General features: G+C 40.9%; 1 protein-coding gene across 11 annotated transcripts in view; it reads left to right on the forward strand.

Annotated features, from left to right (window-relative positions):
* The window catches only part of RBFOX1 (RNA binding protein, fox-1 homolog (C. elegans) 1), a 1,723,406-nt gene that overhangs the window by 1,664,844 nt on the left and 33,427 nt on the right, over nt 1-25,135 (forward strand). For 7 of the 11 annotated variants that reach the window (XM_011961363.1, XM_011961369.1, XM_011961368.1 and 4 more), the window contains 2 exons: nt 9,495-9,534; nt 21,645-21,709. In XM_011961363.1, the coding sequence (XP_011816753.1) occupies nt 9,495-9,534; nt 21,645-21,709 (105 nt within the window). Of the gene's footprint in view, nt 1-9,494; nt 9,535-16,459; nt 16,503-21,644; nt 21,710-25,135 lie in introns of all 11 variants that reach the window. The other 4 variants (XM_011961364.1, XM_011961361.1, XM_011961366.1 and 1 more) reach the window with 1 other exon arrangement.

Genomic DNA, 25,135 nt, shown 5'->3' on the forward strand with positions numbered 1-25,135 from the left:
GTAACCAACAAGAATGAATTCGCTGTAAATTCTCCCTAGCACCTGTCAAATATATTTGCATGTCTTAAGCCTTTTATGTGACCATACACTGAAGGAATTGTTGATAGTGTAATTTTTAATCTCTGGTATCACAGTATTGAGCCCATTTTATGGATCCAGAAATGCAAAAATCAAGATTATTCCCAAGGTCATGTAATGAGTTACGAAGGAAAAAACAAAATCTGAAGATACCTTTGGGCTCATGTAATTACTAAAGCAAGATTCGTAAGTTATAAATGCAGAATTGCACACTTATACCACATTCGTTTGAAAATTGTTCTCAGTACATGGCAATTGAAGTGTTTTGGTGTATCTACCATCAGTATCTCACTACTATATTAAACAGCAAAAGAAATAAAGGAAAATTATATGGCTTATCCTCACATGAACAATTTATAAACATCTCAGAATAACACACCTGCTGTAAAATCAAAATTAGCTAACTTATAATGAACGTGCTCTTTGCTGGGAATAGCCATGCATAACTAATTAATGTCATGTTCACCAGGGAGAGACACAACCATTTCCAAATGATGAAACAATGTGTTTGTAACTACTTGGGATGAAAATTAATTTTAATATTCCAGCAATATCTGTGATCAGTTTGGTTATAATGGTGGATTGTGCCTCCTTGCTGATAATAGTATGGCTAGAATTCTAAAGCCATATTTGGAAGCAAGATCAAATTCTCAACAAAGAAGTAGAAGCCCCAGCAGGACTGGGGTTGCAAGCATTCATGTGTACAATAATCTATTAGAGCAAGGTACTGGTCAAAAAGGAAATTCATCTGGTTGCCTGCGTGTTTCACTGGATTACAAACTGCCAAGAGTGAATTGGCACGGAATGAAAAACTTTGAGCCCAACATCTTAAAGGTTTCCTTTTCCTCTGGAATAAATGGATTAGGCTGCAGGAGATGGCAGGGGGATGGTTCCTCTCGGAAAGGAAGAGAGCAGAGTGGGACACAGGGCAGGAGTTGGCTGAAAGAGTAAGGACCCCTATCTTGTGTTCAGTGAAAGCAAGTAGCAAAGAGGTTGGAAATACTTGTTTTCAGGACATAGCATCCTCAGGATTCACGTGGTCCAGAGAGCGCATTTTCTGTAGCCTTTTGTCTCTAAAATCCTTTGGAGGAAAACTTCTAGATTTGACTGATGTCTTTACCCCAGCCCAGATCAGCTCACCCTATGGCCCTATAAGTGACACCTATTGTGCTTCAGGGCACTGTTGTGTGCTAAAGAGACAAATGGCACCTTGAGAGGTATTTCTTCTGGTTGGGGCAGGGGGTGACATACAAGCCAACAATTTCAATAAACATGATAAGTGATGCAAGAGGGTATTGTGTGAATACCAGGGCAAGGTCCTTAGTCTAGCTTGGGTGTTTACAGAAGGCATCCTAAAAGAAGAAATAGGGGATACATGTAAGTCCAAACATTTCCTAAATTGCCACAGTGAAATCTTATCCTGTGACCCCTCCCCCACCCACACCCCGAAGCAATCTCCATCTTTTCTAAGATGTCACCTAACAAACTGCATTTAAAAATTTATTGTTTCCACTGTCACCAATTGAAGGCATATCTGCCAACCTAAATCTGTTCTTCCTGAGGTATCCAATATGAATCTATATTGTTACTAAAATACCAGTCAAAACTGTATCCTAGGTCCATGCATGACTTCAATCTTCTTCCGGGGAGATTGAAGAAAGTATTCTTTACAATCTCCATGGCTACCCTTGTGGAAGCTTGGGTGACCCTTGGAGGTATCCAAAAAAGATAGTCACACAAGTAGAGTCCCTAAGGATGCCCTACATTCACCCATTTCCTTTTTTAAAAAAAAAAATTGAGACGGAGTCTCGCTCTGTCACCCAGGTTTGAGTGCAATGGCTTGATCTCGACTCACAGCAAACTCCAACTCCTGGGTTCAAGCGATTCTCCAACCTCAGCCTCCTAAGTAGCTGGGATTACAGGTGCCTGCCACCACACCTAGCCAATTTTTGTATTTTTAATAGAGGTGGGGTTTCGCCATGTTGGCCAGGCTGGTCTTAAACTCCTGACCTCAGGTGATCTGCCCACCTGGACCTCCCAAAGTGCTAGGATTATAGGTATGAGCCACCATGCCCAAGCATTCATCCATTTCCTTTTCTTGATTTGCCTTTTCCTTCCATGTCTTGATATTTTCTGAAGCCCTTCCATGCAGCTGAAGAACACAGGTAATGAAGAGGCCCTGTTCTCTTTTGTCTCACATGCCTAAATAGAAACCTCTTGGGACATTAACACATCATGATTCCTCCAGGGGTAGGGATAGTTGTGGACCATGGTGGGATCATAGGTACAGGTGGAAAACCCTATACCAAACCAACCGACTCCCAACTGAGTCCCAAATGCCAACATCAACTGAATGAGACTGAGTGAAGAGTTAGAAAGTCATGTCTACATAGGTCTACATAGTCTGTGGAATTTTACAGTCCTAGGAAGACACTGGATTTAAGGTGAATAAGACTGGGCCCGAATATTCTACCCATACTGGCTTGGATAGCTTACTTAACGTCTATAGAGAGTTTCCCTAAGAGAGAGTGGGGATGTATCTATCCCCGTAGAGTTGATAGAGGGTGAAGTAGGGCAATTCATGTAAGGTGACAATTTGGTCCATCCTGGGACAGGCATTCAGTGAACTGTGCCTGCTGTTCTCCAGTTTGATGAACTTAGCGACTTTATTAACCACCCATAGTCTTCTTTCTCAACATCCCCTTTTGCTTGTGGTTGAGTACACAAGAAGACCCCATGTCTCTCCCTCTATGCATTATTTATCTTTGCTAGGGGGCACGTGCAGTTTCACAGATCTCTGTTTCCTTCAAGGAATGGTTGAGGCATTTCCACTGCTTATGGAATATGTAGATTGCAAATACAATGTTGAGTAGGGAACAGTCACAGAGGAGAGTCAAGTTTTCCTTATTTCTCCTTGCCTTTGATCCTGGAGTCAATTTGCTTGAGAAGCCACAATGCCCAGTCTAGCTTCCTATGATTCACATTTGGGAGGAATTACCCATCAGGTAATTGCTGTTCAGGGAGCTCACAAGCTGATTATCTATGCATCGAGACGGCAAGTGGAGACATTGGAGACAAACCCTATAGACTTAGTAATCTCTGATGTTAGAAAACAACAGCTAAACCCCAATCCCCTCGCTATCGAAGAGGAACTCCATGAGCACCTGTTATGTACCGTGAATATTTCAAGGGAGTACAATGGGGTGCTTTAATGGAGCATCACATGTGTTATTTTTGAGATGGAGTCTTGCTCTGTCACCCATGTTGAAATGCAGTGGTACAATCTCGGCTCACTGCAACCTTTTCCTCCTGGGTTCAAGCAATTCTCCTGTCTTCAGCCTCCCAAGTAACTGGGATTACAGGCACATGCCACCACACCCGGCTAATTTTTTGTATTTTTAGTAGAGACAGGGTTTCACCGTATTGGCCAGGCTGGTCTCAAACTCCTAACCTCAAGTGATCTGCCCACCTCAGCCTCCCAAAGTGCTGGGATTACAGGTATGCGTCACCATCCCCTGGCGGTGTTTATTACTATTCTAAGCCTAAGCATCTAGTGTCTGCTGTACGCTTTTGGTTTTGGTTCTCTACGTATCTCTGAGCAAGATTTTCTGCCCTTTCTCAGATAATTGTCATACATCTGTGTAAACGTCCCAGACTTACCTTGAGAAGTATTTTGAGAAGACTCTATACTATTTGGGGTATAGGAAAGCTAAGGTAGTATCCCAGGAGAAAACTTAAAGCTGGCCAGTGGAAGTACAAATTGACCTTTTGGAAATGTTTTCAGGTTAAGTCCTAAAAAAGCCTCTGACAACAGTCTCTGGGACCATAGGCATATCTTTCTGTGTATACATCAGCCATGATCTCTGGGTTTTATCTTATAAATATCTAAGTCCCCAACCTGTATTATCTGATGCTTAGGAACTTAACTCATTTAACATAAATACTAGGAACAAAAGTCATCATTACCCATTCTCAGAATACTTTACACACACAGGCGTCCAATCTTTTGGTTTCCCTGGGACACAGTGAATGAATTGACTTGGACCACAGATAAAATACACATACACTAACTACAGCTGATGAGCCAAAAAAAAAAATCTCATAATGTTTTAAGAAAGTTGATGAATTTGTGTTGGGGCCACATGCAGCCTATGGACTGAGGGTTGGACAAGCTTCCTTTGCAGAATGATTTTTATAAAGTGTGATTTCTTATTTGCTAGTTTTAAAGTGTAACCCAAATAGCCTCTTAATAGAGTGAATTTGTAGGCATCATGAATCAGTGGTCTTTAAAGCCTTTTTTTGGAGGAGAGAATGTGAAAAACGCATTTTCACCGATGCCTTTAATAATCTGATTAAAAATTCTCTAGGAAAATGTGTACAAACACACCACACACCCACAATTCTCTACAAATGCCAGTGAGTTTCTGATAGCCCCTGATATCCATTAAAAACACAGTGGTATTTGAACACATTAGAAAGTTTATTTTCTAGTGGGAAGGGGCCTCAGGGTAGAACAATTGTGAACAGCCTTTTCTATGAGAATATACTTGTGGCTGGTATATATTATATTACACAGGCAGATTGTATGGTTTGGGCATTTTATATATTTTTTAAAGTAAACTAATTTTCTAGAGTACAATCACTCCCTGCTTGCATTCATTCAAATATTTAACTACTGCTATTACTTTTCTAAGAAAATAAGATGTGCATTTGCATGTCCTTGCAAAAGCATATTGAGTCCCAATGTGATTGACAAGCAATACAATTACCTTTGCATGGCAAGACGTACCATCTCTGCATTGAAATAGGACTGCCCCTGTTTAGTGCACGATGGTTAACTCCCTTCTAACTGTTCTGTGGTTAGTTTATCTATAGCTGCACCGTAGACATGGATCCCTGTGCCTCTTTCCCTACATATATTTTAAGTGCAGCTGTTTGATGAGGCTTTAAAAATTATTTGGATACATTTTTGGAAACTAGCTGAGGCTTTGTGTTAAGAGCTTTCCTGTAAACAGCTCCTCCATTAGAATATGACCTAGGAGGCTGACCTTCAAGTTTTGTCTCACGTGTAAAGTAAAATAACACTTGGAGGATGGTGTTGCATAGAGCAATGATTCTCATTTTCCTGGGACCAGTAGCATCAGCATCATCTGTTAATTTGTTAGAAATGTAAGCTCTTAGATGCTGTCATCCAGATCTATTGAATTAGAACCTGTTGGCTGGGCATGGGGCCCAGCCATCTGTGTTTCAAAAGTCCTCCAGGTGATTCTGATACACATTCAAGTTTGACCACCACTGCCTGCCATGGTACTTAAGAGTTTGTGCTGTGGAGCCAGACTCCCTGGGCTCGAATCCCAGTTCAGTCAATACCCAGCTATCTTTCAGTTTCTTTGTACATGTCTAAAGGGGCGATGATCATTTTATCCATCTCATAAGGGTGTTCTGAGGACTGAGTGGGATTATGAGCACAGACTATCTAGACTAGGGACTGATCCATGGTAAGTGTTCTACAAATGCGAGTAGTGGGAGTAATGGTGCTCGTGCTGTTACTATTACAGAGAGAAACTGTGTTTTAGGTAAAATTGGCTTCCCATTACATGGCTTTATTTCACGTTGCCAGTGAGGATGACTACATTGGTTCCACATTTTTTAGAGCTATCCTAAAGATAGATCACTTGTCCTTTCCATTTCTCTCCAATACATGTGCACTTTGAAAACAAGTAATCCCTTCATGATGGGGTATATAATGGCAGCTACAATCATCTATTTGCTGCAAAGCCACCATATTTAGACCCTAATGCTAGACATAACTTCCCCCCCCCCACCAGCTCTCCAAGAAGCCAGGCCATGGGTCTTCCAACCATGAGTCTTGCCTTAGCAGTACCCTTGCCCCGCCACCCTTTGCCTTGACAGCTCTTTCCCTCCTCTGTACTGAACCAAGGCTTTGAGGTTTCTATGCCATTTGCTCAGCCTCTCTCATCTCTGCTGCTGGCCCTGCCTCCTTCCATTCCACATTCAGGGAACCTCTGTTGCTCTCTCCTGCAGCCTCTATCCCAGCTGTGATTCTACAGTTTTGTGCATAATTTGTTACTGTGTGTCCCACTCCCTGTACACTCTGGGAGGGCAGGTTTACTGAGGGGGGCTTACTTCTTCAGTCTCTATGCCTTGGCATAGTAGTTGGGGTACAGAAAACTTTTCAATAATAGAGAAATAGTACGTATGCAGTTTGAGCTTTTCACAATGAGAAAGCTAGACCAGTTCTTCTTTGGTTCAATGTCTCATAAATGTGGGATGTCAGTGTCCCCCAAGTAACTTTCCACAGCCCACGGCGGAGGACAAAGCATGGCGATCAGGTTACCCAACTGAGCAGAGACTCCTAAGAGCAAACATCACGGCATGTTCTTGCCTCACCTCTGGGCAATGTTGATACAAACAGGCTTCACATGGAGGCACAAAACTGGCCATGGTGTATAACAACTTGTCTTAATGAAAGAAGGGATCAGTTTCTTGGGTAGAGCTCAGCCTCAGCCACATCATAGAATCCACCCCACTCTTGGCCCATACCCGTGCCACTTGCCCTGTTGGAAGAGCCTCCAAGGCCTGGACTCAGTTATTTTTTCCATTTACAGAAGATCAGAGACAGATGAGGTTCTACCATTGAGATCTTTAGAAGTCATTATTTCCCATATTTAAAGGTATATATTTCATATTTGGTGAAAAATATGTTGTTTACTTCTAGACTGCTTTCTGTCTAGTCTCTTGCCCTGCTCTAATTCAGGTTCGAGTCTGTTAGTCATATTTCTCCTCCATTGACAACAGTCATCAATACTGAATAGCCAAATCAGACAAACCTGAGACTCCTCCTGACCCATTATTGAATCCTACCTCCAGTTGATAAAGCAATGACTCAATCTCCTTCTGACACCTTCCTCTCATGCCCACCCTTCCCTCTAAAATTTGAGCCCTATTTACCCAGTTATTGTACATCTTCTAGGTAACAAGCAATGTGTCACGAATTGAGATAGAATGTTAGTTAAGCCACTGGGTGTAGCTTTTAAGGTGCAGTGAGTCACATGCACACGTACCTTTGATGTGAGGCAGAAATTGACGAGTGACTCAGTAAGAATCTGAAAAATGATGCTGGCGTTCATAATGGGAAAAGTCACCCAGCTGCAGGTGGGCACTGGGTCTCAGACATGGTGACCCTGTTAGAGGTACAGTGTTAAGGATGATGCCTCCCATCGCTTTGCAAGCATTATCTTACGAAAGCCTCCCTTGAGGTAGGCACTTACCTATTTTCCCTTTTTAACAGATGAGTGAGATTCAGATATCTCACGTGATGTGTCTGAAGGTACTGAGCTATTGATTGAGGATGCTGCAGTTTGACTCGGATACCCCTGTGCTTCCCATCTAACCTGGTTCTTGAATGGTCATCTCACTGCTTTTGGATGAGGATACTGGAATAAATGCCATTGCCAGCACAAGGCATTGCACGTGCAAGGGCATGGCAGCATGAAAGAACGGGATGGAGCTGTTTTGATACGGCTAAGTGATTCGTTCTATGGTTTGGGACCCAAACTAAGTATTTGTGGCTCACCTCTTTCATCAGACCTGTTCCAAGTCCTGTTGGCAGAGGGTGACTTCTGCCTTCAGACCCCCCAACCGACATTCTGTCCTTTGTGTTGGAAATGTTGAAAAAGAATTCAAAGCATAGCTCAGGACGCTGCACACCTCAGCACCTGGGATTGGGGCTTTATGCCACTTCACAAGTGCTTTTGTGAACTGTAGCCCTCCAGGATCAAATATGAACAACAGCTGAAAGCTATTTCTACCAACCTCCTTAACGTGTGAAATCCCTGCCACATTTTTAAGGACAATGGTACTTGGAGTTTAGTCAGTTGACTCCAAAATACTCTAAGAAGCACACTAGAGTGTTCTCCAGCAAACCAGTGTCACAGCCGCGTGTGTGTGTGTGTGTGTGTGTTGTAAAATGCCTTCCCTTGGCTCAATATGCTTTGCTTACATGTGGGTCCACTCTGCTACTGAAATCTGCTGCAAGCCTTTGGTATTAAAGTTCTGTTTCTATTAGAACCTCAGCCTCATTCAATGGTGGGGCTCATCGGTCCTTTGCCAGAATCATAAGTCATCTAGAAACATCATGGGAAGGTATTGGGGAAGGTTGTAAATCACTACGATCCTTTTAAAAATACGCATTTAGAAACAGTTTCATATGCAAGATGCCTTGTGATCCTTACAGAAACCTGTGAAGGCTACATACGATTCTTGTTAAACTCATCTTCATGCTTAAGAAGTATAAACTAGTTTCTCACAACCACGTAGCTAAGAGCTTCTTTGTTTTTTTTACTCAAAGTATACCAAAAAGCTTTGGAGAGTCACTCCCTAACGCCTGTCCCCAGCCCCCTGAAGTCTCTTTCTGGGATGGTCACTATATGGGTGGCAATCAGAGAGCTGCTATCAGATTGGACTTGTTCAATCAAGGTGTGGGACTTTGTTTCATGTAGATATAATTTATGTGAACATACAGATATTCACATGTGTATACTCATGTACATGTAAGTACACAAATACATAAATATCCCAACATACACACATGTATACACGCACATATACATGTTTACATGCATGTATACACTATAGACAAGTGCAAACATGCATTCTTGCATTTGTCCATATTAACACACATACACAAATATGCAGTCCACTTGTACCCATGAAGACGTGTCTGCATACAAAACATTCTTGCACACATACCCATGCTCACCCACATACAATTAGAGACATTCTCCACTTACCATAAAATAACGCACATGGAATTACCAAGTATAATACAATGTGAAAGAATATGGAAGAAAATTTTTGAAACCGTTTGTGTTGTCCAGCTCCCCTGAGGCCATTCGGCGGTAGCCCGTATTGAGAATGCTGCAATCTGTGTCTCGACCTTTTTTTAATCCTATTTTTAAATAGGTGTTTCGGGTTTTTGTTCTGTGGGGTAGGGGGTTATATGTGGTTTGATTGGCTACTCTGACCCGTTAAGATGCTCCTATGTCTGTCTGGGCCACTTAAAATAAATCTCAGTCCTCTTTGCATTTCAAAGTCGTGCATTTCTGTACCCACTTCTGAGAGAGTGGGAAGTTTGGGACCTAGCACGCCGCTGCCACCACCACCACCACCACCACCACACATCCTAATTCTGGGCCATCACCGAAGCCCGGCCTAATTTTCTCGGTTTGCTCAACTACTGTTGTCTCCAACCTCCTTAATCAATGTGAAAACGATCCTTGGTTCCTGTGTTTTGGATCTTGTGACCAGACTAACCTCGCCAGTGCAGGGGTTGGTGTGTCTGCATGGGAAATGCACTAATATGGATGTTTCTCTTTGTGTGTGCACCCTTGCAGTGTTGTTTACCAGGATGGATTTTATGGTGCAGACATTTATGTAAGTATTCATTCACTTGCATGCCGTCCCTGTTTCCTCCTGGAGTCATTCTTTTTACAAGTTTGCTGTGAATTCCTCTACTCGGTGTAGTTGAGTTTCTCTCCTTGGTCCGTAGGAAATAATTCCGTGGTTTGTCTTGCAGGACAGAAAGCCTTCTGGCCCTGAGCTCATGGCAGACATCACTGGCTGTTTAGTGGGGTGGAATTAGCACCTCGATCAACTTCAGAATAAATGCAATTCCCCCCCAAAAGGTGGCATTTCTTTCATGCCAACTAAAGACCCCACTTCACCCACAAAGAAATTGTCTCTCAAGTTCTCAATATGTTCTTTGTTTTCAGTGTAATATTTAGGATAACAGCTGTAGTTAGCAGCTGCAGAGGGTTAAAAGATATTTTCATGGCTTGTATTTTTGATGTTTTCCCTAAAATATCACAGCAGCCTTAGGAACTCTCTCTCATGGGCAAGTTGAGCCCTAAACATCTCCTACTAATCCTCTAGAACAAAATGTATGTCAAATTGAACATTGAGCCCCCATTTTCTTTAAACTTTTATTCCATTTCCCCCCAATTACATGACTTAAAATTGCTTCATAGTAACACTTTGTTTATTTTTAGAAAAGAGTAGACTATTTCTCATTATGAGAATAAGAATTAAACTTATCTATGTTCAACTAGAGGTAGTTATTCTCCCACGTTATGATACGAGCATTGATGTTATTCAAAATTGTGTTTACTCCAAGTCATTTTCATAAGTGGGCAGTGTTGGGAGATACTCCCTAAATCACAATTTTTTGTTACAGAAGACCTCAGTCAATGGGATTATATTTGTTTTATAGGCTAGATAGCAAAAAAATCTTATTTCTCACAAAATTGATATCAGGTACTAGAAGATAAGGCACTGATTATTTTATTCCTTTTGAATTTTAAATCATTACAGTTTTGAGATATAGTATTTATCTCCATCAATGATAGACTTGAGTTCTGTTGCATCAAGCATATTTACTATGATCTGTGGGTTAGTATTTTTCCCCCATAACAAAGTGAGTGAACAACCCATATGTCCTAATTCACTCAGTGATCAATCAATTAATTCTTTTTTGTGGAACTTAAGCTTTTCCGTCTCACGTCGTCTTTTCCAGACTTTCAGATTTTAAATTATGAGGCAGGCTGGAGCTGAGCAGTTTGAAGCCCATTCATATATCCTCAAGCACCTGCTAAACTCAATCACCAGTCGTGGCTCTCGCCTTCATGCAGCCCATGGGTAGATGATTGCAGATGGAAGGAGCCAGAATGGTAGTTGGCATCGCAGAATTTAGGGCTTTAGAAATGAGAGGGAATCGACAAGGGATAGAGAAATGCTTTTTTAAAAAACCTACCAAAATGGAAACTATCTCTAGCAACATCTACCCAAGAAAAAAAAAATATATGCAGATTTTCCTTAGTTAAAAATATTTCACAATCATTTAGCGAGTGTCCACCTCTTCATGCCTCAGTTTCTTCAAACTGACAGTGATTTATTAAATCATTAATGTGTGGTATCTTATGCAGATATCAAATTGGTGTCTTGCTGGCCTCAGATTCTTGAGTAGCAGGAAGGAGAGGCTTCCTGAAGGCAAGGTCTGTGGAGCTCCCACAAATAAGGAAAAACAAGGAACTCATTTAAGCGAGAAAGAGTACATGTCTATCGATTGGGGCATACCGCTGCATCAGAAAATCCACACAGCCATGCAAATAGATAAAAAACACAAAGTTAGCCTGTAATCCCAGCGCTTTGGGAGGCCAAGACGGGCGGATCACGAGGTCAGGAGATCGAGACCATCCTGGCTAACCCGGTGAAACCCCGTCTCTACTAAAAATACAAAAAACGAGCCGGGTGAGGTGGCGGTCGCCTGTAGTCCCAGCTACTCGGGAGGCTGAGGCAGGAGAATGGTGTGAACCCAGGAGGTGGAGCTTGCAGTGAGCTGAGATATGGCGACTGCACTCCAGCCTGGGTGACAGAGCAAGACTCCGTCCCAAAAAAAAAAAAAAAAAGAAAAAAGAAAAAACAAAGAAAAGAAAAAAAAAAACACAAAGTTAGAAGGAGATATGCCAACCTCTTGACTAGAGAGGAAAAAGAAAATTTGTTCAGGGAAGAAAGCCACAGAAGTGTCCCTTTGTGCTTTTCTAGTTCCTTTAGGAGATTTTGTCACACACTCATGTTTGAGCCAAGCCCACTGGGTACAGTGGTGCAGCCTGGGAAGCATCTAAGTGAGCTTCACAGAACAGGGTTTCTTCCAGTCCTAAGTTGTCTGATATCTTCGTTTATAAAACTGCCCCTTCTCTGACTTTCCAAGCCGCAACCCCCAGCCAAAAATTATCATTTTCCCTACTCTTTATAATGACAGTAAGATTTTTCAGAGGGGAAGTATCACATATGCAATCAGGTGGCAGAAAAAGTTCCTGCGACATGAATTTAGAGATTTGTTTACCCACCACGTGTTTCTGTCCTGTCTCTAAAAAAGTCTCTAGAATCTTGTAGACCTTCCTGAATATTTTGCTTTGTCAGGTGACAAATTTAACATATTGCTGCTGATGTGTGTCTGTGTGTACATTGGACAGTAAGAAACTAGCCTGCGCCACTGCCCAGCTCAAGCAGCAGAACAAGAGGTCGTTGATGACCATAAATTTAAGGAAAAGAAATATAAATATGTTCTGCACTGCAGAATATACAGAACAAGATTCATCCTAACTAGAAGTATGTCATAATCTTAAATGTGCTTTTTTAAGCCACTACCCTACCTCCCTTGAGATAACAGCATGTTCTGATGAGTGGAAATATCCCCAAGCTTCGTTTTTAAAAGAGATGATGGTTCAACAGATTCTTAGAAAGTCGTATGAGCTTCTACTTTAAAGAAAGATTTTGGCTTACTCCTTCAATCTCGTTAAAAACAGTACACAATAAATAGGTTTAGGGCAATTCTGAGAGGTCCTGGGATATATATTAGACACATGAGACACCTCTAATAGATTTAAACTTTATTATTATTTGAGATGGAGTGTCACTGTGTCACCCAGGCTTTAGTGCAGTGCTGTGATCTCAGCTCTCTGCAACCTCTGCCTCCTGGAAGCAGTTCTCCTTCCTCAGCCTCCCAAGTAGCTGGGATTACAGATGCCTGCCACCACCCCTGGCTAATTTTTGTATTTTTACTAGAGACGGAATTTCATCATGTTGGCCAGCATGGTCTCAAACTCCTGACCTCAAGTGATCCATCTGCCTCGGCCTTCCAAAGTGCTAGGATTACAGATGTGAGCCAGGACACCTGGCCATAAACCTCTTCTTTTTAATTTTATTGGGTAGTAAGGTTCTAGCTTTGGTCACTGCTAAGGAAGACAAAGGAGGATACTGTCAGATTCTTCCTGCTCAAAATGTTCAGTATCCTGGCGGTATATCAGAGCAGGTCAACAACTCAGCAGCTTGCATCCCAGAACTACTGGGCTTTTCTAGGTCCCCTGCTCTCTCCCCTCCCCTGTCTTTTGTTCTCCACGGTCTTTCCATCCCTACCACCTGAGGCTGGAGCCCTCGATCATTTTTTAGTTCTGCTGAAGCACATAGGCATTGAAAGACGTGCATGATCACGGTAACGGGCAAGCCACAACCTCCTCTCTCAAATGACCTCCTTCTGAAAGTTTTCAGAGAGAGGATTGAGCAGAGAGGGACAGATGATCACAGATGTCCTGAAATTGTCAAAGGGAGTAGACTTGTTATGAAATGCTGTGAGCCAGACATGAAAGGAAAAACCCAGGACAGCTTGTTTGGGCAGAGGGTATCTCCAGGATCTGAGCCCTGCAGGGAAACCACTGCCTCTAGCCACAGTGGAAAGGTTTGGGCACAGTGTGGTTGGCTACTCATCAGAGAGGACGTGGGAGTTCTCTGAGAAAGGAGGATAGGAATGATCTTTATCTGAGTTCCTTCTACCTGAGATCAGAACACCACACACACACACTTTTGTATAAAAAGATAGGAATTTAAGTTTCATAATGAAACATATCAAATCTACCAGTTTGCTATTATTGCTTAGTGGTGTACCTTTACATAAATTAGTTTTAATTAAAAAGTGTATCAAGTTAAGCCAACTAAATAGTAGAGGTTTATACAGACAGAGTGGCAATGCAAGGACTAAGGTTCTTAGACCTAGAGTCGCTCATATTTGGAAGTGAAGCTCTAGTTTTTTTTGTTTTTTGTCTTTTTTTGGAGGTGTAATCTCACTCTGTCGCCCAGGCTGGAGTGCAGTAGCATGATCTCAGCTCACTGCAACCTCTGGCTACAGGGCTCAAGCGACTCTCCAGCCTCAGCCTCCTGAGTAACTGGGATTACAAGGCACCTGTCACCACCTGTGAGAGGATCCTGAGTGTGTCAAGTGGTGGTCTAGCTTGGCTGGGGTTTTGTTTTTTTTTTTTTAAAGCTTAAAAATTAGCCCAGCTAATCCATGTATTTTTGTCGAGATAGGCTTCCCATGTTGGCCAGGCTGGTTTCAAACTCCTGACCTCTAGAAATCCACCTGCCTTCAACTCCAAAAGTGCTGGGATTACAGGTGTCAACCACCACACCTGACCCCTGAAACTATAGATTTTATGAGGCCAGAAGTTGACCAAGGAGTGGAAAACAAGCATGGCTTAACTGAACCAAGACATTTGTTGGTTGACCTTCTCAGGGAGAAATCAAAGAACATAGTATTTGATCAAAAGATAACCATTAATATTACGAATGAAAAGAGGGAGAGAAAGAAATTATAATGAACTGTTAAAAAGAATTGACAAATGGATAGAAACTGGAGTAACATAGTGGGGTGTTTGACAATGGGAAGAGCAGAGAGAGTGAGAGGATATATATTATAAATGTTGACCATGTTCCTTTTTGTTAAGAACATCCTAAGCATCCTGACATTAGACGCAACCATGAAGGCCGCCTAGCAAATGTGTCTTGAGATTCCAGTGCATTTTTACACCATTCCTTAATTCTGTATAACAAGTTTCTGGTTAACACCATGGCTAAACACAATTATTTCTGAATTCAGGTCACTCTGCCACCCATATGTTTTAAAACAAAGAGATATCCTCATTTCACTGATGTTTAAACTCAGGAATGAGAAGTGTCAGTAACTTTGGGAACACTTAAGGTGGAAAGTAGGAATTCTTTAAATAAAAACCCCTAGTCTTTCTTCCTGAGAACTTGTTTTCAGTGTGAGGTGGCTGAGGATTGGCATTTGGCTTGCCATCCCCAGTTACCATAGTGGAGACCTCAGTCCACCAAGAAATCAGGCGAATGCTGTGTTTGCAATGGGAGAGAGAAGATGTTGAGTGTTTTACCTGTATTACCTAATCTCTCCTCACCACAGCCCTTGAAACAAGGCATCTTACCTCTATTTTTTGTTGTTTCAGGAAAATTTTTTTTGGAGACAGAGCCTCCCTGTATTGCCCAGGCTGGAGTGCAGTAGCATGATCTCACTTCACTGCAACCTCTGCCTCCTGGGTTCAAGAAATTCTCCTGCCACAGCCTCCCAGATAGCTAAGACTACACGCATGCACCGTGACACCTAATTTTTGGATTCTTAGTAGAAATGGGGTTTCACCATGTTGGCCAGACTGGACTCAAACTCCTGACCTCAAAGTGATCCACCTGCCTTGGCCTCCCAAAGTGCTAGGATTACAGGTGTTAGCCACCACGCATGGCTAACAGGAAAGTTTTTTTTCCAGAAGAGGAAATAGTTTGTCCAGTAATGTTCACTGACACTGGGCCTTGAGCCCACATGATTTGACTACTGACTTTAATGCTTAAGCCCTGAGCCCATAAACCCAAGTCATTGCTCCAGTTGAGCAACATTTGAAAAGTACAGTGAAAGACAGGAAAGGAAGAGGGAGAGAAGTGAGCATAATGGGGTGGGCAGGCCACTCAGAGTATTTGTACTAGAAATATTCAAATAAGCAGTGAACTAGCAGAGAAAGAGAAGAAGAATATTGTCAGGCATAGCTCCACAAACTTTGACTTTTAACGTAAGTAAATTTAAACTGGAAAGGAAAGACAGGCTATCTGGAGGCTATACAAGAAAAAGTATATGCACGCCTTTAGAGGGTATGTCCCTCAGTCTCTTCAAATGTTCAGCCATCTTAGTGTCTGCCCTGGAACTGGAGAATTTTATTTCAAACTGTGACCACTCACATGGAAGATTAGTTTTGCCCATGAATAACTCTTACCTCCAAAAACTGCATCCTAGTCTGTACAAGGATTCTACAGACACCTTCCTTGCCAGTGCTAGATGTGTATAAAATCATAGCATTTTGAAGCTATGTATATTAACACTAGTTTACACACATACACACACACTCACATATACTCACAGTTCTCTAGTCTGAAAGAATTAAAAGTAGCTATCGTAGCTTCAATGCAATTCATGAATTCATGAACTGCAATTTTGCTGTTAGTTGAAATTAACAACTAAAGGCATTTATGCAGTTACGGTTGCTACTGTGCTGTTCTCTTAACTACTTCAAAAATTAGGACATTCGTGTTAAATCCTTAGATATTCCAGAAAATTCCAATCATGAGTTAAAGAGATAAATTTGAAATAGTTAACTTGGACTGTTGGAATATGCTTTCAGAGGCAAGAAGCCATGAAATTATCTTTTTCTTCTTTAGAAGTAAACACAAGTTGTAAGACGAAGTGGTTTGATTCCCATCTCCACCTTGATACTCTCCATTGCAGAGATTTGCAACTAAAAATGTTTATCCAGGCCCAGTGCCCCTTTCAGCTTGGTGGGTCAGTCCTAAGTCTTGGTGAAGTAAGAGAGAAGCAAACTTGTAAATGAATTGCTCTGGAATTTGTCTGACTTATGCATTCTCTTTTATTTCATTTTTGCATTGAAAACATTACATTTCTGTTTCCTTATAGAGTAGTGTATCAAGAGCCTGTGTATGGCAATAAATTGCTGCAGGTATGAAATCCCGACTGGTGGAGAAACTCATCACTATGATTGTGGGTTTGCTGTGAAATCCTTACTAACAAGATAATTCTGGGGAGGGGAATTGTTCTCTAACATAGGAAGAAAAAGACTTAACTGAATTTTCCAGTTTTAATATGAAATCTCCTAGAATAGAGGTGGCTATCCCCTTATCTATGGATATATCCGCTGACTGTGTTGTGGCTGTTCCTTCCAAATATGGGTGCTGTTTCCATGACTGCTGTTAGCTGGCCTTGGCCATGAGCTTTGTTAGATCCTGAGTGTGTCAAGTGGTGGTCTAGCTTGGCTGGGGTTTTTTTTTTTTTTTTTTTAAACCTAAAAGGTAGCTGGATTCAATCAGTATACATCCAATGAAAAGAATTCAAGGTTCTAATTGAACCAATTGTCTAGGTAATTTTTTAGTAGGTTCCCAGAGTGAACTGGCATGGGGTTAAATCAAGAATCTCATATGCAGCATTAAGTGCCAGCATACCTGACATCTAACATAACCCTCCCTGGTCTTAGTAGAGCTGATCAGAAATTTATTTCACACCTATAGTTATAGCTTTTAAACCTATTTCTCACTGCTGAAGCAACCACCAACTGAATAAATTCATAGGAAGAAAAAAAGTCAACATATTTGTTGGAATGTGGCTGGCCTAGTCTCTCCAAATTTGGTCTATTACCCACATTGAAACTGTCAAATAAGATGAATGTCAAACTAAGGATGATCAGTCCGAGTTTTAGGACATTACTTTCCCTACTGCTGCAATTCCCTTTTTTCTTCAGTATTATGAGTGAATTAAGAAAGTACTTTTTGTAAATCATGAGAATTGATTGAGTTTTAATTAAAACCTGAATGTGAAAAAGAGGTACTTTGACCTAGTAAAGGGTAATATGGTTAAAAATTCCCGAGATGAACTTTCACTGTCACATTTCAAGAGAACTGGACCTCTGAATGCCACCCTTCAAAAATAGATGAACGTGGCCAGGTGTGATGGCTCACACCTGTAATCCCCATATTTTGGGAGACCAAGGCAGGCAGATTGCTTGAGGCCAGGGGTTCAAGACCAGCCTGGCCTACATGTCAAAACCCCATCTCTACTAAAATTACAAAAGTTAGCCAGGCATGGTGGCACGTGCCTGCCATCCCAACTACTCGGGAAATCACTTGAACCCGGGAGGCAGAGGTTGCAGTGAGCCAAGATTGCACCGCTGCACTCCAGCCTGGGGGACAGAGAAGACTCTGTCTCACACACACACACACAAAAAGTGAACATATAATATAGGTAAATTGGGAAGTGTTTCATTTTAAAATGTTCTTGTAAGTATTATAGTAAATAAGATTTAAGTTGTATGTATATATACCAGCACACCTGTTTTCCACCAATGAGACTTGACCCTTGGATATTTTGGTAATAAAGGGAGCCTTTACCCCTGGTTAAGCTGATTACTTTCCTATGCACTCCAGTTGAAGGAAGTATGCGTAACACGTAAATGTTACAGTCCTACTGATGCCCACGTCCCCCCTAGCACACACAGGTTTCCCCTCCCAGAATTCACTATTTGTCCAATAGAACAGTTTATTTTCAAAAGTATGCCCTAAAGTGAAATCTCGAAGCCTCAAATTCTCTCAGATGCCTTGGAGGTCCCACAGTGTTCATGAATATTGTCCCAAAGAGTTCCACAAACAGAGTAACCAGTTTAATTTAACCGAGCATCTGCGAAACTGGTTTGGTTGTGGAAACTTTCCTTTCCACCATTCCCCACAAGCATAATTTTAAAAATGCTTTATTAGTTGGGCACAGTGGCTTACACCCGTACTCCCAGCACTTTGGGAGGCTGAATTGGGACGATCGCTTGATCGCAGGAGTTTGAGAGGAGCCTAGGCAACACAGTGAGACCCCATCTCTAGTGTAGTAAGAAAACAAAATGCTTTATTGGAGCGTCATTTGAGGTGCTTAATGGGTAACTACCTCAAATGACCTCTAGAGGTTTGGCTAACAAAGGAAACTTCTCGCTCCACACCAGTGGGTCACTCTGGTGGCCTCACTTATTTGGTGGCGGTGGCAAGGAGATCTACAATGGCAACTTGAAATTATTATGTAAGATTACAGTTATAGTTTGCTACCCATGATGTGGAGAAATAAATGTTTCAGGAATGGGGAGTGTAGAACTATTTTGTGCTTGTCATGCCTTGGTTCCTTTGGTTCGGTGGTGGGAAAAATCACTTGTCAATGACCCATTTTTGTCATGTGATCTCAGAAGACCAGGTTCAATATGAACATGGTCTGGTGACGGCTATTGAAAGTGAGTGTTCCTTTTACAAACATCACCGTGGAACCTCGAAGAAGTTCTGGCTATGCTCAGTGGGCTGCAAAATACAGAGCAAGAAAATTGATTCGAGTCACCTGTTAGGCAAATTAAAGCAATTTGTATTTTTTGTATGTAAAGCAATTTATATTTTACAGTATATGCACACATATACTGAGTTAATACACAACTCTTATTTCCCTAGTATGAATTGCATACAGAAGAAAAATAGCAAAGGAAGGCTATGCAGTAAAGATGGAGAGAGAAAACCACCTAATCCCCTTTTCCCTAATTATTACATGTTTCAGGGATCATTTAGACGGGTATTGTCCAATCCTTTAGCCACCAGTCCCCATGTGGCTATTTACATTTAAATTCAAATTAACTGAAAAGTAAATTTAAAAAATCAGTTCATTGCACTAGTTACCTTTCAAGAGTTCAGTAGTCATTTACTGCAAGTAGCTACTCTGCTGGACAGCACAGATATAGAACATTCATCTCCAAGTGGTCTACTCGACAGCAATGAAACCATTGATCAAGGTCAAAAATCTCTCCACTGGCTCTGGAGACTTAAGAAAACTGATCTTGACCCTTGAATCAGGAACACTCACAAGCAAATTTCTAGATAATAAAGACAAATGTCAGAACATTGACGACTTGTGCCCGTCTTGTATAGAAAGACACATTTTCTTTAACTGGCCAAGTCATATGCAAACAGTAGAGGTCATTTTGAAACCTTCGCAGATGACCACATTTGCTGTGCAGAGGAATCCCAGGTGTACACACCTGCATTTGATGTTTCTACTATACATAACGTACTAGTCAATGTGGTTCATTTTAGTTTGCCCTGCAGCAATTCTTCCCATTTATCAGACTTGCTACCTTCTTCCATTGACTGAAATGAAGGCAGAAGGTGGAGGATATGCAAAGTTCAAACCAAGAGGCTTGCAAATAACCAAGAGGCTTGCAAATAGGATGTTACTCGACATCTTTGGTGGGACCAAATTCAGTCACCAACTCATGATTGACATGGCATCTGACTGCTGCAAATACTTTTTCTTGTTCCAGAGAGAAACACGCACATACCACATACACTTTCTCTCTAGTCAAAACTTTAAGCCTGCTGCAAGCTGATGTCTCCTAGAAATCAGCTACCCAATTCTAGCCCCTCCCTACCTCATTAAGTTTAATGTATGTACCTGCACACCTGTATCTTTCTGTACACATGAAAGCCAAGAAGATGAACAAGCTATATAGAAAAATGGCTCCAAAAACCTGGTGACCCGATTTCTCTTTAGTCTATCACTCTGTTCGTTGAACTCAGTGCTGTCGTAACTGCTTTGGTTTTATAACTCCTCCATTCCTAACTGGAGAACATAGTATTTGGAGCACCAGGTGGCATCTGGCTAAGACCTTTTTTGTTGTGGTTAACTTCCATTATCTTTTTAAAGGAAGCTTTAAAAAAACAAAACAAAACAAAAAAAAACTGTTTCTAAATTAGTATCTGTCAGGATATTTTAGATGTGTCTTCTCCAGGACCAATCCAAAGAATAAACTTTAAAAGATAAACTTGTTTCTTTGAATTGCTATGCAAATGATAGCATATTTACGCTGAAAGTTAACTGTGCCAGGAGGAGGCAGAAAGAAATTGAGACCAGTGTACCTGTATCTTGAAAGGGGCTTTTTGTAGTTTCCATGCTTCATCTATGTCTTACTGTATTACTTAGTTTCATGAGGCCAAATGCCATGAACTTAACTTTCCCTGTCATGATTCTGCTGTTGCATACCTTCTCACACACTACTTTGTCCTGAGTCACCCCTTTATGGTGATGGTGAGAACGCTTACCTCAGAGGATTATGGGACTTGTGTTCTAATTAGAACCTGAATAGTCCTGTGTTATCAGTGGACACTGGATTCTGTTTAATTGTGCTGAGATCATTGTACACTGGTTGATGTATCATTGCGGTCCACTGAGCAAGAAGCTCTGTTATTTTCACAGTTTGATCATCAACGCTCCACTGAACACAATTTCTTTTGAATATGCCTATTTGCTCGTCCTCTTTGCTTAATTGAACAATTGCAATTACTGGTACATACAACTAAATGTTAATTATTTTTTCTTTTCAGACTTTTTTTGTTAATGATTTTATTTACCAATTAGAAGACTATCATATTTTCCACACCAGACAAATTCTCCATCTGAAGCAGCATGATATATAACCATGTGATATCTTTGACCAAAAAGAAATGTTCAGTCATTTTTGTAATAATTGTGTAACATTTAGACAGCTAAAGACAGTCTTCAATAACATTAGTGGTTAAACAGATAGGTAAGAGATTACTAATAAACTTTCAAAGGGTGATTTAATAAATATAAAAGGGGAGCATTTACTTAGCTTTTATAAGAAAAGAATTGTTTGAATAAAATTTAAGTTACTATCTGATAAAGGTAAAGCAGAATCAATTTTGAAAATCTGGAAAGTTCAGCAAAGTATAAAGAGTGTTTAAATAATCCCCCATAATCCTCCCCACCCCAAAACAATCACCATTAACATTTAGGTACATTTTCTTCCAAAGGCCTCTAGGCTCTTCTTTTGGGATATGCTTACGACCGCTAACCTTTAACATCCAGCTGGGGTTGATGTTCCACCCCTTGTTTCTCCAGGGTGTTTTCGTACTTTTGCTTTGATACTAAGCTTTCATTAACCTCAACTTTAGCTCAGTAGATTTGGGTCACTGCTGTTCTGGTGTGGTCTTGCCACTGGGCGTTCCTGCAGTGTGCTCTGCTGCATTCCTGAGTCACATTTCTCCTTGTGTTTTAGGGTGGTTATGCTGCATACCGCTACGCCCAGCCTACCCCTGCCACTGCCGCTGCCTACAGTGACAGGTAAGGGTCATTCTTCTCGTGCTTGACAACTACTTGGAAATTAACTTAGTTGATGGGAGAGGAGATTCTTGTATGGTCTTGGTGAAACTGCATGACTGCTGGGGGAGGTAGCACCCCAAAAGTTAGGTCCCATGGTAAACGTGAACTCAAGGCCCCGTAGACAGAGGGCAAATACTTCAAGCGCATTCTAAATTACTTTCTCTGCTAAGACACAAAGAAAATGATAGCCTTGGTCCCTGTGTAGTTTTTAACATCTCTTAATTCCTGTGACAACACAGCTTGCTCACATACACATACACACACACACACTCTGTACAACCTTCTTATGGTCGTCTATGTGAGACTGTGATTCCATCTAACTCATAGGAAGAAAAACAGACCATGATCCTACAAGGTTTATTTCAATTTCAAGTCCCTTATTTCCCTTTTCACAAGGTCTTATACTGAATCAATTATTCCGTCCATTGCATTTTTACAATTTGAAATAAAGGAGAGGGACAGTGTCCCTGGCATTCATAAAGAGATTCATTTTTTCTGGCAATGCCCTGTGTCCAATCCTACAAACATAAGTCAACTTTTATTTGTAATGCACACCACATGTTAAGACAGGCAGTGGAAGCAACCCAGCGTGTTTGAGAAATGCAGAAGTCCGAATGGATGGGCAGGTTTGGGGGGCGGGTGGGGCGGAAATGAGGGGTTTCTATTACCCAGGCTTAACAGATGAGTTGGTTCCTGAAACAGCAAGCCGTAGCTACTTTTGTATGGTTGCCTTGAAAAGGAAAGTGTGTGTTTTCATATTGAATGCAACTCCCTGGCTCTGTTTTCTGAGGACATAAATGTGAATGTTCAGATGCTCTGCATGCACAAATGTCATTGAGGGTGCTTATTTTGGTAATGAGTCCTTTATTTTAAAAATACGTTTCACGAATAAAACAATGGTAACAATTTGCATGTGTGGCTGGGGCATGCTGGGTCAGACAGGTAAGCAGGCGGTGTATTTGACTCCTGAATGGGAAGTGTCAGCAGCCTCTGGTGCTCCTATCCGGCCTGTTGTGATGTAGTTCCTACCTCGGTTTGCTGTGGTGTGCTTTCTCTGCAGTTCCATTCCATTTCTCATGAGATGTGCTGTTAGCTAATTGTAGCTACAGAATTCTTGCAATATAAGAAAGCAGAGTAAATCCCTGAATCCTAAAAGCGGCACTTTGAAAGCCCCATGCCTACACTTGTAACAGATGGCTCTTTGGGCAAGATGGAGTTGAGATCTGCTGTCTGGTTCTATGCAGGTATTTTCTTATAAGCAGCCATAACAAGTTCTCAAGGCTGTAGGGGGCCTTCAGAGAAATCCAGACAATTGTCAAGACAAGGTTCTCAATACATAAATTATACATTTACCCAGTAATCAGTTGCCAAGATGCAAAATGTGTTTCGTGTAAGTTATCTTCAACACACTGACACTGGATTAGAAAAGTAGAGAGGGTCAATAAGGCTAATAAAAATGATGACAATCTTGAAATACTCAAGATCATTCTACAAATGAAAAGGTCTAATGTTATTAAATTCTGCACTGAAGATTCACAAAGTATCAATTGCAATGTGGTTCAGCTGCAAACCTTAATTATTTATGAAAATATCTCTAGATGCTACATTCTCAAACACCCACTTTGCATACAACTATAATCATAGTAACTTTAACCTGCTGTATAAGAATCTTAAACGGATTTGATTATCTTGCTTTTCAGTATAAGTGCATCTACCCCCAAGTTGAAAAAAAGAAAGAATAATTAAAAAATATATAATTTAAATTGTCTCCTTTAATAAGGCTGGTCTAGACATTTTAAAAATAAACAACACATGATACTATTAGAATTATCTGAGATTCTGGCCAACTCTACTTGCATTCATCTGAACATTTTTAAATTTCTACATTTTGGAACACCATATGTGTATAATCTGTTATTTTGATATTATTCAGATTTCTCATTGGCAACATGTCCCACTGAAAGATCGCCCTTGTTCTTGGATTGGTAAATCTTTAATAACTGCAATTCCAACTTTAGTACCATAGTTTCAGCTGAAGAAACCAACTCTTCTGTTGTGCATATAATTGGCCTCTTGTTGTGTCATTAGATAAATTTGCACATTTGGTCATCCTGGTTGCTCTGGAAATTGATAGCTATCCCTATTTAACTTTGTCATAAGACACTTGCCACATATGGAATTATTCATTGAAGTAAATTCATTAATAGGTAAATGGACAGAACGCAATCTTTAAAGTTGTATTTCTGAATTTTTAAAGTGTCTATTAAATGGTGCTACCTCCTTTTATCTTTAATAAATGGATATTGAGAAGGAATACCTTTATTATAGAAGACACTTTTAGGGAAAAAGTGAAATTATTAGAATAGCTTTTGAATCTAGATTAAAGATGCCAAGTACCTGGAATTTCTCTCAGAAGTAGCAATCGTGTAACCAGTTATTTTTATATCATCACAGCATAGAATCAGTAGTGCGAGATTCTTAGTTCCTCTTCTGTAGAAGACAGGCAAGATAAAGAAAAACTTAACAAAAAACTTCAAAAATAGGAAGTAAACTCAGCAGGCATTGAGAATGTTTTCGTAATGCTCTCTGGTTGTCAATTGATCAAAAGAGAAACAGCAACAAACTTTCCCTGTAATCATGAGATTCATTCTTCAGACGTCTTAAAAGCAAAAGAAGTTTGATGTCCCCAGTTGGTAGGATTTTACCCTTTATCAGCACAAATTAAGCCCTCATCAAATTAAAGATTCAGGGACCTTTGAGAAATATTGAACTCCAGTAACCTCAGAACTGTCCAGCAAGTCCTTAATGGGCACCTTGCAACTCCCTGCCCATCATCTTCTTGGTTAAATGATCACATGCTGATCGTCTCGGAGCAACCTGAGACTCTCTGAATGTTGACCTCCAGAATGAAGACCATCTGGTGTGGGCAGAGATTTCCCCAAAAGGAAAATACCTGAGTGGACTAGGTAATTTTATCGTCTCATTGACAGATTTAGTGGGAATAGGTGAACATCTTTTCTTGGCATTTAGGAAACATTTGGTAAGCACTTGACCTCACCAAATCTTTACTTCTAATCTCACTTTGATTTATGCAAAGCCAACTGTCTGAACTCTCCAAGGAGAACGTTTTCTGAGCTTGAACCAATTGAAGCATGGCAGAGGGGCCTTTGGTCATCTGGTCATTGCATGCCACTTGGTGTTGCTGATGTGTCTGTCATACGTTCTGGATTGGACAGGTCCATCACATCAGCTTGATGAATGGCTTGCTTGAATTAAGCCTGGGGGCAGGCTTCTCTTTATTGACTGGCTCATGGTTTGTGTATTATGACTTCGTTGTTGTTGCATCTTGAAGCAGCCAAGCTGGGAGGTTGTGGGCTGGGGTTGGGG

This window comes from Colobus angolensis, unplaced genomic scaffold, assembly GCF_000951035.1.
Source record: "Colobus angolensis palliatus isolate OR3802 unplaced genomic scaffold, Cang.pa_1.0 Scaffold55, whole genome shotgun sequence".
NCBI classification, from domain to species: domain Eukaryota; kingdom Metazoa; phylum Chordata; class Mammalia; order Primates; family Cercopithecidae; genus Colobus; species Colobus angolensis.